General features: G+C 45.3%; 1 protein-coding gene across 1 annotated transcript in view; it reads right to left on the reverse strand.

Annotated features, from left to right (window-relative positions):
* Positions 1-2,860: 2,860 nt before the first annotated feature.
* tarbp1 (TAR (HIV-1) RNA binding protein 1) overlaps positions 2,861-18,090 on the reverse strand; it is a gene marked incomplete at both ends in the record, with an annotated part of 15,369 nt that continues 139 nt past the window's right edge. Inside the window, 29 exons of the mRNA XM_080522986.1 lie at positions 2,861-3,053; positions 4,191-4,327; positions 5,351-5,475; positions 6,067-6,252; positions 6,370-6,541; positions 6,644-6,725; positions 6,815-7,035; positions 7,125-7,211; positions 7,669-7,818; positions 7,951-8,061; positions 8,205-8,325; positions 8,905-8,976; positions 9,071-9,273; positions 9,481-9,669; positions 9,806-10,055; positions 11,677-11,746; positions 12,099-12,186; positions 12,999-13,096; positions 13,208-13,474; positions 13,658-13,829; positions 13,929-14,018; positions 14,243-14,339; positions 14,451-14,586; positions 14,688-14,779; positions 14,954-15,006; positions 16,384-16,532; positions 16,682-16,751; positions 16,903-17,003; positions 17,221-18,090. The exon at positions 17,221-18,090 is cut by the window's right edge and continues 139 nt beyond it. Of these exons, the coding sequence (XP_080379112.1) occupies positions 2,861-3,053; positions 4,191-4,327; positions 5,351-5,475; positions 6,067-6,252; positions 6,370-6,541; positions 6,644-6,725; positions 6,815-7,035; positions 7,125-7,211; positions 7,669-7,818; positions 7,951-8,061; positions 8,205-8,325; positions 8,905-8,976; positions 9,071-9,273; positions 9,481-9,669; positions 9,806-10,055; positions 11,677-11,746; positions 12,099-12,186; positions 12,999-13,096; positions 13,208-13,474; positions 13,658-13,829; positions 13,929-14,018; positions 14,243-14,339; positions 14,451-14,586; positions 14,688-14,779; positions 14,954-15,006; positions 16,384-16,532; positions 16,682-16,751; positions 16,903-17,003; positions 17,221-18,090 (4,652 nt within the window). The remainder of the gene's footprint in view (positions 3,054-4,190; positions 4,328-5,350; positions 5,476-6,066; positions 6,253-6,369; positions 6,542-6,643; positions 6,726-6,814; positions 7,036-7,124; positions 7,212-7,668; positions 7,819-7,950; positions 8,062-8,204; positions 8,326-8,904; positions 8,977-9,070; positions 9,274-9,480; positions 9,670-9,805; positions 10,056-11,676; positions 11,747-12,098; positions 12,187-12,998; positions 13,097-13,207; positions 13,475-13,657; positions 13,830-13,928; positions 14,019-14,242; positions 14,340-14,450; positions 14,587-14,687; positions 14,780-14,953; positions 15,007-16,383; positions 16,533-16,681; positions 16,752-16,902; positions 17,004-17,220) is intronic.

Consider the following 18,090-nt stretch of genomic DNA (forward strand, 5'->3'; position numbering starts at 1 on the left):
GATCCCTCTTTAACCTGATGATGGTAGGCTATAGAAACTACTGACCTGAACTAGAGCTGAATGCCATTTATCCATAGGCCTATAAATGATATGAAGGGTATACAACAGACAAGTCCGAAACGGTTTTTCTTTTCCAATGCATCGTGTCTCCTCTATCTGTCGGCATCGGCTACCTGCGCACTTTGCTGTTCCTGATCACAGTTGGGCGTGGCACGCACAAGGTCCACCAATTTTCCAATGAGCACTGTCCATTCATTCTTATGAGCCATGGGAAATGACATGGTTTACAAAGAAATCAAACGGTAACCTTTCATTTGATATCCCTGTTTGAGCTGGTATTTACCCAGTATTTACTAAGAAGGTATGTGGAAAGTATGTGGCAACTACCATTTATGGTAGGTCAATAAATTCAGGACAGTTGCTATCTACCTGGCACTAAATGCCTGTGTCTTTGCTTGTGTCAGTACATTTACATTACATTTGTGTCATTTATCCAAAGCTTACAACAAAAGTAATTACATTTAAATGTAATGTAAAAAATAAAAAATAAAAAATGTTAACAGTAAATTTGCAGTTATCAAGTAATACCTGCTTAATAAGAAATAAAGGGCTGTAAAATAAAGGATTACACACTTCAACTACATATGCAAATTTAGACTACAAATTCAATCCCATACAAATGTGTTTTATTTGTCTGTTACAAACATACATAGTTAATATCAAATATCATACAGGAAACACAATTTAATACACTTCAATACAATTTACTACTAGGGCCTAGGTTCTAGGCCCTGGACAATCTAGACAATTTGATGGCAGCTACTAGATTGTAAACATAAGTGCAATATTGTAAAGTGTGAACATTCTAAACCTGCTAACTGCGACACTTTAATTAATGTGCAACAAATATTATGTGCAATATGACAACCCATATGTACATAAGGTTCAGATATAGGAAAAGTTAGGATATTTATAGCATAGCATAGTGTACAGCACAGTGTTTTATTGTATAGTATAGTAGTATAGTATAGTAGATAGTGTACATAGCCTTTATTTATGTCAACCAGCTCTTTTCTCTTTTTTATTTTACCCGTGGCTCTCTTGTTTTTAGTCCTTTTTCCAAGCACCAGGGGAGCCCCCCCTCCTAAATTTCATTTTATGGTACCTGTACTGTATTAATGACAATAAAGACCATTCATTCATTCATTCATTCATACTGAGGGACTAACTGCCAACTGAGGAAACAAGCTAGAGCCCACAAGCCAACTCTCCACCACCTCCACCAGTCATAAGAACTCTCCACCACCTCCACCAGTCATAACAACTCTCCACCACCTCCACCAGTCATAACAACTCTCCACCAGTCATAACAACTCTTCACCACCTCCACCAGTCATAACAACTCTCCACCACCTCCACCAGTCATAACAACTCTCCACCACCTCCACCAGTCATATAAACTCTCCACCACCTCCACCAGTCATAACAACTCTCCACCACCTCCACCAGTCATAACAACTCTCCACCGGTCATAACAACTCTCCACCACCTCCACCAGTCATAACAACTCTCCACCACCTCCACCAGGCGGTTCAGGACCATGTCCGCAAGGACAAATAGACTGAAGCTCAGCTTCTACCCTAGGGCCATTCAGGCCCTGAACACAGCAAAGACCTAGGTTCTAGGCCCTGGACAATCTAGACAATTTGATGGCAGCTACTAGATTGTTATCATAAGTGCAATATTGAAATACAACTGTGAACATTTCAAACCTGCAAACTGCGACACTTTAAATGAATGTGCAATAAGACTATGTGCAATAATACTATGTGCAATATGACAACCCTTGTGTACATAAGGTTCAGAGATAGAAAATGTTAGGATATTTATAGCATAGCATAGAGTACAGCACAGTGTTTTATTTGTATAGTATAGTAGTATAGTATAGTGGATAGTGTATATAGCCTTTATTTATGTAAACCAGCTCTTTTCCCTCCTTGTTTTTAGTATTATTTATTTTTTTCCTAGCACCAGGGGAGCCCCCCCTCCTAAATTTCGTTGTATGGTACCTGTACTGTATTAATGACAATAAAGACCATTCATTCATTCATTCACCACCAGTCATAAGAACTCTCCACCACCTCCACCAGTCATAAGAACTCTCCACCACCTCCACCAGTCATAACAACTCTCCACCAGTCATAACAACTCTCCACCACCTCCACCAGTCATTAGAACTCTCCACCACCTCCACCGGTCATAACAACTCTCCACCACCTCCACCAGTCATAACAACTCTCCACCACCTCCACCAGTCATAACAACTCTCCACCACCTCCACCAGTCATAACAACTCTCCACCACCTTGCACCGGTCATAAGGGGTAAACAATTACAAATTGATGAGGGGGTATCTGTTAGAGAGTACAATACAAACGGGCAGATGTTACATATAAATATCCTATGTGCCACACTAGCACTAACGGTGGTAGATGAATTAAATAGCGATAGCACCAACGGTGGTGTAACAATGATGCGCATGCAAGTAGCGACGGCCCTGACCCGCATAATTACCTCGAAAACAAGTTGTTTACCGCCGCTGTGTTCTCCACCCTGTCTGGGAATGTAGCCAGTGTCAGGGTTGCCAGATGGGATTGACAATTTCCAGCCTAACCACAGTCAGTCACAGTCTCAAGGTGCATAATGACCTATTTTGAGGTAAAAACTGTGAATTGAGCCAAAAGGTGACAAGTTTGCACCCCTGTTGTACAGAGCAGAGGTAAGTTAAGTCTTAATTTGACAACATAGACGATAGCAATAATGAGCCCACTGACAAGTCTGTTACAAATGCGTGTTTTTTATTATAATTTTTTGGCTTCAGGATCCAGGTTCACGGCATTAGCGATAGGGGGTAGGTGCTGCCGTGTGTACTCCCAAACCAGTAGGGCGGCGCTCACGTGCACGTTCAGAGAGCGGATGACACCTTGTTGTGGGATCTCCACACACACATCCAGGAGCTGCAGCAGGTTGGCTGGGATGCCCTCCCGTTCATTACTATCAAGAGAGGGAGAGAGAGAGAGAGAGAGAGAGAGAGAGAGAGAGAGAGAGAGAGAGAGAGAGAGAGAGAGAGAGAGAGAGGGAGAGATGGGGAAAGATCATCAACTAAACCATTCATCATAGTCAACCTTTGACACACAAGAGCAAGAGCTAAATGTGGTATACATTGAGAATGTGACAGTGTGAACGTGTGAAATAGACCAAATCGACAACCACAAATAGGTATTAAACTGATCTGGTCTTCAGTTAGAGAGGACGGGAGGAGAGAGATTGGCTGTGATTCACTGAGCTACTTTCATCCTGTGTTAAACTGAGTGGTAATAGATCTAATGAGAGATTAGAGGAGGCTGCTGGGCTGGAGGGGACCACAGGTGTGTTTACCCACGCCTACACTCCAACAGCGGCTTGTGTTCTTTACAAATAGCACCTCTGTGACAGCAAACGCTTCTCACAGCGTGTTTGCTTTACTGAGCTTAATCGCTCCACCGAGGAATGATAAATATCGAATCTCTAGTCTCTCCCAGTGAGCCCGTTTACAGGACACACACAGTACAGAATAACACATTGAGCTACGGGCGTTTGTGAGTGAGCGAGTGCTGTGACGACTCTGTAGCTTGTTTTTACGGTAATCAAACCACCCGATGTCCCTGCCATTTCCAGTCTGTCTGTCCAATGTGTTAACGCTTTTCATTGTCTTTGGTCTGTGTGTCAGTGTGGCACTACATTGTGTGTGATGATGATTTCCTGTTCCTCTCTCCTCGGAGGAGGCTGATTAGAGCCCAGCAAGCCTAGACAGGCATCCTGAGAACGGCAGGGAGAGAGGGAAAGGTACGGACCCAGGGGAACGCACATTCAATTAGTGTGGGAGTACATTAAAGAGCTTCGTCAGCAACCTCCATGACCTCCATGACCCGTGTGTATACAGTATGTGTGTGTGTGTGTGTGTGTGTGTGTGTGTGTGTGTGTGTGTGTGTGTGTGTGTGTGTGTGTGTGTGTGTGTGTGTGTGTGTGTGTGTGTGTGTGTGTGTGTGCGTGCGTGTGTGTGTGTGTAGGCAACTGGACATAAACTTCTGCTTGACTGTGATATGAATGAATGCAGTGTGCTTTGCGCTTGGATGAGGGAGTGTGGCCTACCCCAGCAGTAGAAGGGTCTTCTCAGGGAAGCAGTAGTCCTGTAGACTCTGACTGTTGGCTGTCTGCTCCACTCCCACAATGCAGTAGCCCTCACTCTTCTTCATCTGCAGGAAGTCAGCTAATTCTGCAGGCTTTACCTGATAGAGAAGAAATATAAAATGCTTTTAAAATAGTATGTAACAATGCATCGCGAGACAGTTCATTATCGATACAAATATGAGACGATTCAAAACGTTTGCACAGATATGCCTTAGGCTGGTCACAATAAAAGACCACTCTAAAATGTGCAGTTTTATCACACAGCACAATGCCACAGATGTCGCAGGTTTTGAGGGAGCGTGCAATTGGCATGCTGGCTGCAGGAATGACAACCAGAGCTGTTGCCTGTGAATGTTCATTTCTCTAACATAAGCCGTCTCCAAAGGCTTTTCTGAGAATTGGAATTGGAATCGGAAAACGACTTTGAAGATGGCTTATGGTAGAGAAATTAACATTCAATTCACAAGCAACAGCTCTGGTGGACATTACTGGAGTCAGCATGGCAATTGCACGTTCCCTCAAAACTTACGACATCTGTGGCTTTGTGCTGTGTGATAAAACTGCACATTTTAGAGTGGCCTTTTATTGTGACCAGCCTAAGGCACATCTGTGCAATAATCATGCTGTCTAATCAGCATCTGGATATGCCACACCTGTCATGTGGATGGATTATATCGGCAAAGGAGAAGTGCTCACTAACACAGACTTAAACAAATTTGTGAACACAATTTGAGAGAAATAGGCCTTTTGTGTACACAGATCTTTGATTTCAACTCATGAAGTTGGAGCAAAAACAAAAGTGTTGCATTTATATTTTTGTTTAGTGTAGTTCTTGTCTGAAAGAAAAAATGCATAATTTGTCTGAAATCTGATTTTGTTAAAAAAATCTTGAGAAAATCGTATTGTGAATCATATCGAATCGTGAGTTGAGTGTATCGTTACATCCCTATAAAGTAGCAAACTCTGTGTTTGATTCTATGAGAGTAGACAATAACTGAAGACTGTTCAATTGACTGAGAGAAGAGATACTACTGTTAAGTGAGAGCTCTTCAGTGGTACAGAGTCAGATGAACACCGAGGCGTAGAGTGAAAGTGTGATAGCGTCGTCTGTCGTCTTTCACCTCAAGCAGGGGGAGCCACAGTTCAGAGGAAACACTCAGGGCTTGGAAGTGCTTATCGCTGACGTGACGAAGGCTGTCGAGCACCAGAGCACTGGCACCAAAGATTTCACAAGTCCTACATAGCCCTACAAGACAAGGGAAATAAAAAGATTCACAATAACAGGTATAATAATAAGTACACAAACATCAAAACGAGTCATTAAAAGATTGATAACGTGGCATAGGTCGAGAGCTAGACAGACTAGATAAGCAAACGTTATAGTCACTCGGAGGATGAATTCATATTAAACATTTACAACACAGCACGCCCTAGCCTTTTATACAACCCCATTGTGTCAATATTTGTTTTTAAAATAGGTCTTCCCTCTGGGAAAACTCATTTCAATCAAAGCCAGTTTGATATCAACCGATATGCCGGTGGAGAACATAAACCAGGAGTCATTTATGATCGTTGCAGTTACTTGAGCAAACTCTATTTTGGAGTGAGGTGATTGTTTTTGTAGCATGTCTGTGTTTGCCCACTTTAAACCAGATAACCATTGTGACAGCCTAGCAACAACATCCACAAACATTCTCGTAGTGACCTACTGACAGGGCCTGACAACAAAACACACCAACAAATAAATAAATGTGTCTCCATCCTGACGAGCTGAACCAGGTTATTAGCCTTGACTTAAAGAGTAACAGAAATGGATTTGGGTAGATAGAACTCTGACCTCCTAGATTGGTGGGCTTGTCGATGAGTGAGGCGACCACCAGGAGGGCGCCGTGGAGTTTGCCCAGGCGGGCTGCTCTCTGCTGGGGCACCAGCTGTAGCTCAGGCCCCTGGTCCTGGATCCCCAACCTCCAGGGGGTCATCTTCTTCTGGACCTCGGCCCATCGCTCCTCACGGCCCTGCTCACCTACCAAACACAACACCAAACAGATGAACCTCTTTAACAACACCATCACCCCTTGTGTATCAAACCTACATTTGCACCAGTAGCTGCATAGTCTCAGCTGCTCCCTAGTGACGGTACCTTTGTCCTGCTGGACCCAGTCCCCAGGCTGCAACTGGCCCAGGTCAGGGACAGGGTTCCTCAATGTGAGAGATGAACTCTCCGAAAACGTCACCAGCTTCTCAAACTTCCAGGGCAGAATCCACTCATCATCTGCCAACTCTGACAGGCTGGGAAAAGTGTGGAATATGGTCTAGAATAGGAACGAAAAACAAATATTTCAAAGAAATCATGTAATAAGATGTTATAGTTTGTCAAAACTCTCAGATTTCACCAATACAATGTAAAGACCCACCTCAACACTATAATCCCTTATAGGATCAAAGGCACCAAAGAAGAAGTGGTCCTGAATCCTGGTCCAGTTCTTATTTGCATTTCTGTAGGGTAGGAGTAGTTATTTCATAAATCAAACTCGTGGGAGAAAATGGACTAACTTATATGATTTTCTGATGCCGATGTCACTCACCCAGTACTCTGCATGACCTCAGCCTGGTGCAGACAGGCCTTCACCACAGTTTCCAGACCCCCAAGCCCATCAGGACCCCCCACGGCCTCCTCTGCCTCAACCGTGGCCCCTTTCAAAGCCCAAACCCTCTTCAGGGCCAAGAGGGCATACAGGCGTACACTGAAGTTGTGGCTGAAACACCATTGCAGGGTCACATCCATGGCTTTCCGCCACTGCAAAGCCTGGGACATAGAGGGGGATCAGATGTTCACGAGAGGAAGATGTGAGGTACAGAATAACGGTTCCTGGGTCTAATCTAATCAGATCGTACCTTCTCTTTGAGTTGAGGCATGATGACGTTTAAGTGGACCAACACAGACAGGAAAGTACAGATGCTCGTCTTGGTCTTTTCTTGATCCTGTACACACAAACCACACCGATAGGACAACATCACTGGCAATAGAGGAGTTTGTGAGCATCAGTAGTTCTTGGGCTGTTGCACAATGGACCTATCACTAAGCCACGCACCCTTTAAAAACTCAGACAAACAAACAACGCTTCACTGACAGTGACTGACTGACCGACCGTGACTGAATGACATTCAATGACATACAATGGCGGGAGTTGGCACATTTCTGATTTCTGATACCACAGCAAGTAATAGACATGTTTTTTTAGAGAAGAATATTTAGTCTAGAAGCTTTTCGCCATCAGATATTAGCGAGTTGTTTGTCAGAGTTTTCTGCCTGTAGTGACTTTTGCTGTGATATGATTGGACAATTTCTATTTTGGGGCGTGGCTTAGCGATAGGTCCATTGTCCACGCAGTGCTAAACTGCCACAGTGTGCAGGGGTGTTGCAGGCCGGGTTACTCACCACACTGAAACAGGCCCACAGGCTGTCCATATGGCCCGGGTACCGGACCAGGATCAGCACCATCAGCCACTCTATCAGGTACTTGACTGAGGCCTGGTTACTGCAGAACCCAGCCTCATACACACGGCTCAGCACAGTGCCCAGAAACTCCTGCTCACACACACACAAACACTGGGTTACTCTCTCATTGTCTGTTAATGAGTATGCAAACTGTGTGTAATGTAGTATGTATGTGAGTGTGTATGTAGTATGTATGTGAGTGTGTGTGTGTGTGTCTCTTACCTCCCTCAATTTGGGCAGCAGAAGCAGTAGCGTCTGCCACACCCTGTTTTTCAAACGATGCTGCAGAGAATTGGTATAATAACGCACTTTTGACTTGGATATCTCCTCGTCCTGACAGAGAAAGAGAAGAGGGTGGAATTAGGTAGCAAAAGAGGGCCTAACTTCCAGACAGGGATAACAAGTAGCCGACAGGCATTATGAACAGGCCATATTATCTCCAGCAGAGTCTGTGCCTTGCTCGGCGCCGCCGGTACCTTCCTCAGCAAGCGCAGGACCAGCTCCTCTATCAACCTCTCGTGCTGCTGATTGGAGGGATCCAGGCGGCTGAGGAAAGCCAGGACACACACACGGGGGAACTGGTCATCCCTGTTATCACTGAGAACCAGAGAACACGACAAGGCTGTTACAGGACCCCGGCCGCTAGGACAAACAGACTGAAGGACAGCTTCTACCACAGGGCCGTCAAGGCCCTGAACACAGAAAAGGCCTAAGTTCTGGGCCCAGGACAAGTCCGGACGGACTGTATGGCAGCTAGTGCTGAGGCACAAACATGTACATTTTCAAGCCTGCAAACTGTGACACTTTAAAAAAAATGTGAAAAAATACTTTCTTGTGAAATATGACAACCCTATTTGACTATCTGTGCAGTATAGTACAGTGGATTGTGTACATAGCCTCTATTGATGTAAACCAGCTCCTTACCTTCTTGTGATTTTATGCATCTATGCTTTTTCCAAAATGTGTTTCTTTTTCCTTTCTTAAACACCAGGGGAGCCTCCCCTCCTAAATTTCGTTGTTTGGTACCTGTACTGTAACAATGACAAATAAAGTCTATCTATCTATCTATCTATCTATCAGTGTGAGTGAGACCCCTAGTGGCTGTGTTCAGAGCCACAGGCCATAAATAAATGCCGTTCCAGACAGTGAAATGACTTCTGTTAGAAAGCAGCTTACCTGGTAATGACAGCGTTAGCAGTGCACTCCTCTCCAAGATGCTCCACATAAGACTGGACCTCCTGAATAAGTCTACGGAGGAGAACATTATATCATAATAACTCCCGGGATGACCCTCCATAAGTGTTTGAAAAACCACTAAAAAAAATGACCTCTTTAGAAGTACCTTTGGTCTCTTCTGAACACTGGTCCATAGACGCAAGCTTCTGTGAGGACGTCCATATGGGTGAGAGCACTGGAGAACATAGCGTCAGCGTGGCTTTGATTAGGCGGGCAGGAGGACGGCAGCCAGGTCTTGCAGCAGTGCTGAATCAGCACGTTGAACACACCCGTCTTGGCCTGAGATAGCTCTATCAGCTCACTAGCTACCTGCCGAGGAATCAAACACAGAAATCGTATTATTTATTTTTTTAAACTGCATAAATTCCTGTTCTTAAAATGATGTCACACACTTAGTAGGGTTAGGGTTATGACACAATAACCACATACATTTTCTATATTTTCAGGGGGAAAAAAACGAAATTAATCTTAAACAAACAAATGGCCTGATCTAGGCTCATTGAGCGATCTATGTACCTGTTGCAGGGTGGCGGTGAGCCTTGGGGCCTGTGCATCTGTCAGCCCCAGTAGACCGTGTTGGAAGGCCATACACACAAAGGCACTGAGGGTGGGCCAGAAGTCATGTGGGTTACTGCTGAGTCCCTGTACCAGCTCCCAGGACAGAGTCACAGCTTCCACACACAGGGCCTCCTCAGACAGCGCCACCTAGTGGGGGCAGACAGACAAGTACAGAACCCATAATATCTTATCTGAAACCATGTTCATTCAGTAGGCGAGAGGAGAGCTGGGGGAACGATGTACCGGTTAGCTCATGGCGGAGTCTGCTCCAGTCGAGGCTCACCTGTGGCAGCACTGCCTCCATGAAGTCCAGGACAGGCAGCACCAGGTCACTGGGCAGCAGGGCCAGCGCCTCCACGGCAGCCTGTAGGGCCCCAGAGGCCAGAGAGACCGCCTCCACGGACCCCGGGGGGACCTCCGTGTTCTTCACGGACTCCGCCCACTTCAGGAAGCTCAGGCATCTCCACTGGTCCCGTACGAAATGAGCGGCCATGCGTCCCCAATCCTGCAGCAGGGGACCCTGCTCTCCACCGCTATGAACAGATTACAAACTCTCACCACCGTGACGTCGACATCGATAGTCAAAACATTATCTTGTTATTATTTGTATTATTGTAGGAATGTTTTTAGCTTTGGCCCAAAGAGATGGAAAGCAGAAAGGGGCTTTCCCTGGCTTAAAATAAGACTCAGTGGTAGAAGTGGAGGTGAAGCATGCGCATGCACATTTTATAATAATCGTTGTGCTAACATTGTAATAGATATATAAACACCTCAAAAAAAGTTTGGAAACGTTATTTCAGTCGATTCGTCCTCCCCTTTAATAACACCAATTGGTATTGTATTTTATATCGTTGGAAAGCCTGATTAGTCACCTTTACAACGAGGTACAACTTGTAAGGATCATGCATTCGTGGAATGAGCAACACAACGTGTGGGTAGCTACCCCAAAAAAGACCTCTTTTTTAATTTTTTATATCGGTTAAGTCATTAAAGCCGAGCAGGTGATTTTATATAGAAGGTGATCAAATACCAACATATCCTACAGCTGCAGCAAAACATGCGGAACGCGCATGACACACACACACACAGAAAGATCATCAGCTCATCGAATATGAAGTACACAAGAGTAGAGTAGGCTACACATGGAACCGGGAACGCGCATACAGCACTGAACAACATCCGTAGAACATAAACTTGTGACTGACAGTCACATATATACATACATACACACACACACACAATGAAAGATCATCAGCTCATCAATACGAAGTAGGCCTACATGAGAGTACACGCACAAAACCGGCTAACGTTAATGTTTACACAAGTAAAATCACAGTGTGACAGTCAGATGGAGCATTCGGTAAACAACCAACAGCAACTCTTACCTTTGATGACACCGACATGATCTCTGTTTACCCGTACCTCCGCCGTTCTGTTCATGGTGATTTTAAAGGCAATAGATTATTTTTGCCCCGCACATATTGCTATGAATAGTTCGAAGCTAGCGTTAGGTGCGAGGCTGCTTGGTTAACCCATTAGCGGGAACATTATTTGTTTCACAAAATAGCCTGATTTAGTTGACCATGAACATCAGAGACATACATTACGAATGTTCATCTAAAATACTCTATACTGAGCACTGGTATAAGAACATGAACCAGAGAACAGCAGTAAATGCAATAACCCACAGTCGTCGCTGATGATGTTGCATTTTCGATTAGGATACGTATGGGATTAAAGGGACCGGCGCCGGGCGAAGAGAGAGAGAGAGAGCGCCTGTTGAGAGCGATTCAGTCTCGATTGCAGTGCGAACACAAACGACGAGGTTAATTGCAACATTGTAACATATTGTAACTTACTACACCCTAAATCGTAACGAAATGTAGGTCTGGAAGCGGCCTAAATCTAGCTTCAATCTGCTTTTTTTCTGTTCTCCGGTCATAATAACTGAATCAATTAGTGGCGGAGAAAATTCATTCGTGGCGACCCGCCACGAATCAATGCATATAGAGGAAACACTGTATATATATATATATATACCAAGGGGAGGGAGAGAGAACAAAATGAGGAATGGAGCAAGGGGATGGTGTCTCATTCAGCAATTCAAGCAATATCATTCATCCATACTGCACAAACTATGACAACTCTACTGACCCTGAGGAGTGGTCTGCTGTTGGAGGCTTGAGCAGCGTCTGATTGAAGCACCCCGGTGAGAGAGGGGAGGCTGAAGGAGGGCAGGGGCCAGGTGTGTCGAAGTAACCAGTCTGAGAGACCAGTAAAGACATGGTTTCTGACTGACTCTCAATCATGTTCTCTTTCGCAAGATCACACAGCATGCCTAAGGATTTCATAGCCACCGCCCTGGCTACCTGGTCACCTACAGAACGGATCTAGATGCAAACAGACAGACACAGACAAGACAGAAACAGGTATGCGTGTATTAGCATAGCGGATTGAGTATGTCGGCTGTGCTAACCATCCATGAAGTCACAAGTAAGCATGTACCTGTTCTGTTGGCTCTTGAAGGGTCTTGAGGTTATATCTGATGAGCTTGGGGTAATAGGTTTGATGCATGTTACAGCTGTAGCGCTCTATGCCAGTGTACCTCACCACCAGCAGGTTCAACACAGACAGGTAGAGGTCAGCCCGGTCCACATCACAGAGCTGCAAACCAGCACAAACAAGTCAGCAGACAGGGACAACTCAATAATCAATAGCTCCTCCTCCTCTTAACTCATTCATAACCCAACGTAACAATACCAGTCAGAGCACCAGAAGTACCACACGAGGCGACTTTCTAGTCCCATTTAGGAAAAGTAAATTTGGTCAATTATCATTCTCTGTTATAGCAATACAAAACTGGAACTCACTGCCTACCTACATAAAAAATATACATACATACTCCACCTTCACAACACACCTTAAGGCATGGCTTTGCAATAACTATAACGGCATACATTAATTTCTGTCAGATGTGACGTGTGTGTTGTATGTACACCTCTATCTTTGCTACCCGCCTGCATATGTCTGTGTGTGCTTCAATGTCTGGATGCTGCTGTGCCTGTATGTTGCTGTGTCTGTATGCTGCTGTGTCTGTATATTGCTATGACTATTTGCTCTTCCTTTGTCCCCTTTGTACTGTTCTTATCTCAGGTACTGTATTGATGTTGCTGCCATTTGTGCTTGAATGTCTGGTCTCCCCGGCATGTTTGTGCTTGCTCCAATTGTGCTTGATATGTTTGTATGTCCTGCTCCATTTGTTTGTGTTTGCTGCAATTGTAATTTTTTAAACTAATGTATTTTATTTTAGGGAGCCTATTGTCAACTGGCCCGGGGACTACAGCTGGAAATTAGCCATGTAGGCTAAAGCTGCTCCATTTACTGTTGTTACAGTTAATTAATGGGGACTGTCCACGACATCATAAACTAATAAACTAAACTAAACTAAATAGCGTGTGTCAGATAGAGATTTTCACCTCCTGCAGTTCTCCACTAAGTCTTCGGAGGATGAACTCTTGGACGGGTTCCACTGCATCGAAAACCAGAGTATCCATGGCAACCGCGACACTGTCCTCTGCACAAATAAAGACCACAGAAACCTTTATTTGAAATACAGATCTCTCCCTTACACTAAACTATCGATTAATGGTCATTGTGAATCAGGAGACATCATATTATCACAAACCCTGTTCTTGGTCCAGACCCGGGCAGCCGGGTTTGCCTCGCAGTCTGAACAGTCGTAGCAGTAGCTGCAGGCTCTTGTCGGTCTTGCGCAGCGGCAGGTAGACGTTGGTGCGGAGTCTGCTCAGGGTGTCCAGCAGGGGGCACAGGAGGGACTTCAGCTCATCGCCTATCTTTACCCCGGGTCTCTGCTTCTCCACATCCACACACACCAGGATGGCTTGGGCCAACAGATCTCCTTCCCCCGGGTCAGGTAGAACGTCCGTCTGATCTGTACAACAATTACAACAGTTACATGTATCTATAAATGATGTGTATCGCCATGCTTCCAGCAATGTGCAACATGCTAATTGAGAGTATTTTTTTTAATGGCACAGTGGTTGTCATCAAATGTGGAATTCCAACTCTACAATCATTTTCCTCTATTTCCCTCTCTCTCTCTCTCCTGCCTCACCGGTACTGGGTGGGACTCTGAAGAATGCCTCTATCTGGTGTTGAACGTAGCCTCTCACAGTCTCTCTTTCCAGGGGAGCATGGGTACCACCACCACCTTGCTGTGAGTGGGAGCCTCCATCTCTGAGACACGGCTTGAAGTTGCCCTCGTTGTCTGCCAACCATTGAATTAGCTGGATTGGACACAGACATAAACAGCAAATCAGATTACAAAGTTAATCAGATTACAAACTAAAGGTTTCCCACATTCCCATCGCATCCCATCCCCATACCTGATTCCAGAGCGTTGTCCCTCTGCAAAGAGACTCATCTGCATTGAAGTGCACCAGAAAACTGAAGACATCATCCAGGGACACTGACGTCTGCAAATAAGCAGATTTCTTTGCTCATATCTGTATATATATATTAAAGATAATGCATACTCCGTTTTTCAATATAATTATTAAATGGGGTTTACGTAGAAGTCACACAAGAAAGAAAAGATTGTGGCCTCACTCTCATAACTCATGCTGTATTTAGATTTTACATTTCATTGTACCAAATGTTGCGACGCCTCTATTCAAACAAACTGGCTACGATGTCCTACCACGTCTGTAAGGCAGAGGGCGCTGTGCAGGAGGAAGCATTGGGCGGCCCCTCTTAACAAGACCTGGTGCGTGATCATGGTGCAGCGAAGCACTTCCCTGGAACATACCACAGCATGTCTCTCAATCCATATTCAGCCATAGCACCATGACATCAACCGGCGACAATAAAGGATCAAGGCATAAGTCAAGTATGAGGCTTCACACTACCTGAGGGCCTGCAGTCCATCAGGTCCCAGGAGAGGGCAAGGAGGGAGGTGAGACAATGCCTTGGAGAGGAAGAGGATGGGTACTGCACACCAGTGGTGAGACCCCATCCTCTGGATCAGCTGCAGCAACACAGAGCCTGAGGAGGAGAGTAAGAACATGTAACAGTACAGTGTCCCTTTTACTAAAGCAGGAACCTACTGAGGACGGTTACCTTCAGAAAACAATCCTTTACCGTACCTCTGCTCTCCTGTGGCAGGCTACTGAAGAAGGTGACCATGAAGGCCTGCAGTTTGACCCCCAACTCAGGACACTCCCCAATGCCTGCGGTCCTAGATAGAGATTAAGTACTGTACGTGTTATCATTTTGAACAGGATTTTCTCGAAGCAATTCTTTCTTTACTACTATTCTGAATCACTATCTGCACCTTCTACTGTTAGAGTGTGTGTTGTGTCATGACTCATGTCAGGTCATGGTGTGGTATGACTGTGTGGTGATGACTCACCTGTGGAAGAGGGAGCTTTCAGACAGCACATCCATGAAGGGACCCACAATAAACTGGGGAACAAGTGAATAAATAATCATACACAATATGACCCTACTGATTCAGAACAAAAACGGCACTATCAACAACAAAAAAACATAGGCCTCAGTGTTTCCCCTAGGTTTGCTGCCTTGGGGTGGTGGCATGGACCGTGGCATGGACCCCCCCCCCCCCAGGGGGTAAGACCCTGCGACATACCAGCGTCATGTCCAGGGGGTGTACTAACTTGTACATTAAGCCGCCTCACGCTACGGAAACAGGAGATAGGCTCCTGCCCTATGGGCCATTAGGCTCCAGAACCACCGGTTCTCAAGGCTACTTACTTATGTGGTCTTGACTACCTGTCCACTTTCTCACCTGGTTCTTGCTCTCTCTCTCTCTGGTGTGCCGACACCATCCTGCTCTTTCTCCTTCTCTCCCTCTCTATCCTCCTCTCCCTCTTTTGCTGTCAACCAAAAGGCAAACATAACAACCAGAGTATTTCTAATCTAATAAGAGGTATAAATTGATCCATATCAATTTATAACATAATTATAATAGCTTTTGGATTGCTGTGGGCAATGCAGTCAGATAATGTCATTTTGACATTACTCTCACCTGAAAAAAGATCATGTCCAACTATTAAAAAAAACAGACATTTCCAATGCTTCAATCCACTGTCCATGTACTGTAAATATGCCATTATGGTATTACCATGAAGCCCAATTCTAGCAGAATAAGAAAGATTGTATATCTACTTTAACTAAAATAATAAAGTCAAGTGCATCCAGTTAGCTCTTTAGCTGACAAGTGTGCACTAGCTCATCTCATCACCTCTGAGCTAGCTAGCTTGCTAGTTCTTTGACTATTTACACCATGGAATTATAGTCAGACACTTTCTAGTCACAATAATAACGACCAATTTTAACCAACGTTCTCTGTCAGAACACTCAGCAAGTATATTTGCTAACGTTTCAACTTGCTTACTTTCTCGCGTCTCGCGCACACTCGCGCACACACTCGTCTCGCGCACAATGTTGTATTATTCTCCAGCGCGCGAAACGAAGTGTGGAGAGATAGGTTTGACTATGCGAGACTACTGGCGGACTTATATTATGTTACCAACGAGCCTATGGGCTTGCCACTCGCCAGATTCGGGTTGGGTGCGTTTAAAAAACGCTGATATTTTAGCCTGCTTGTCAGATGTTTGGTGTTTACATCCGTAATAATTCCTCTTTCTAAGGGGGGCGGGTGGTTCCGTTGGGGGGGCGGCCCGCACCACTGGGCCTACACCAGCACATCATAGCCTAAATTAAACAATGAATATAAATAAAAGAGAAAAGGTTAGCCTAGCCTAGCTTAGCATCCCTGGATGGATAAACATTCTACACCAGAGACATTCTGCCTCTAACCTGTGAGAAGGCCAGGGCAAAGTCTGGGTGTTGGAGTGCCTGGAGCTCCAGCAGGTGATCCACTCCCTCCTTCATCACTGACTTGTTCTCACTGTGGAACATGCGCTGGTACACACACAGCAGCCAGGACGCATGTAACAGGCCAGTGCCTGAGAGCAAGTCAGATTGAGGATTGTCAAAGAAAGAAAGGGGATAAAAAATATGAGGCGATAAAGGTTTGGGTTGACACACACACAAGGAATACACACAACAGATTACTCTGTGACCTTCTTCTTCTTCTTCTTCTTCTTCTTCTTACCCTGACCATCATTTGCTGCTGTTTGGATTAATACATCAATTCTGTTCAGCACAGGCCGGACAACGTGAATCTGTAGAAGAGAATAAAACGACAAGCGATATTAGCAACCGGCAACTATGGCATGCTGTTGAAATTGATTCAACAACTGCTGATAAACATGGCATTGTTTCAATACACAATCTGATGTTGATGTAAAACACAGAGGAAATAAATATTCCTACCTGGTTTTCCTCCAGGGTCTCCATGACCAACGCATAGTCCTCCCAGAACTCCCGCAGCAACTTCCTCTTGTCAGGTGCCCATCTGAACATCACCTCCTCACCTGCAAAGGTTGTTGTAAGGTGTTATAGACAGTGAACCTATTTGATTTAGTTTGGACATTATAGGACGGGTCACAACTGGCCTACTCGATAGGAAGAATGATCATGCCCATTCTCATACAGTCGAAGTAGGTATTAGCCTAACTGGATCTCTTCGGTGTAAAAGTTGCATTTACAGAAAGCAAACGGTTTAATCACAATGTATATTACTCCTCTTACCTTCCTCTGATGCAGCACTGCTGGCACACTCGACCCTCTCGTCCTCTGACAGGGCGACACACCTTTTCAACAGGTACAACGCCCGTTTCCTTGACACAACATCTCTGTGTGTCAGTCCGTCCTGAAGGATCCTCCAGAACTGCAGAGACAGCCTGGGGGGGTCAGGTCGAGCACAGGCAGATGTTTGGGCAGGAGGGGTGCACGGTTTGGGTTTGGCCAGGGGGAACAGGTTGTCAGAGAGAGCTGTCAGACACAGTAAGGTGCGCTCTGTCACCACAGGTGAGCTGTCACCCATGTGCCAGCTGCACAGATCGTCCAACACCAACTGTGCCGTGTTCACTTTGCTCTTCTCACTGGAGCAGTTGAGGAGAGTACATAGAAGTCTGACAGTGATTTTAGAGACCAATGCATCCGGTGACACCTTGATGCAGGACAAGGCGGATGACAGTGTCAACATGGTCAAGTGTTCATCTGATGAGAGTGCCGGTAGAAGAAGCGCCATCACTTCAATGGCAACGTCTATATCCAGGCATCCCTGGCTGTGCAATTCTTCCTCAGTCTCCCCACCAGACAGCTGAAACACCGGGAGGACAGCGCGGGCGACTCGCAGCGCGACATCTGTGTCACACGTGGAGACGCAGACTCCTAGGAGCCTACACACAGCATGGGTCATGTCTTTACCCCGGGGTACCTCCTCCAGCACACTGTCACCTTTGCATGTCACGTTTTCTTTAGAGATTTTTATAAGAAGAGGTAAACACTGAGCCCAAATAACGGACTCCACCTTTCTTAGAAAAGTCTCTCTTTTTGAAGTTGTCCAGGCGACTTGATCTCCGTGATCAGACGTCTCATCACACTGGAGCAGCTTAG

Source organism: Nansenia antarctica (assembly GCF_963989245.1).
Source record: "Nansenia antarctica genome assembly, chromosome: 1".
NCBI classification, from domain to species: Eukaryota; Metazoa; Chordata; class Actinopteri; order Argentiniformes; family Microstomatidae; genus Nansenia; species Nansenia antarctica.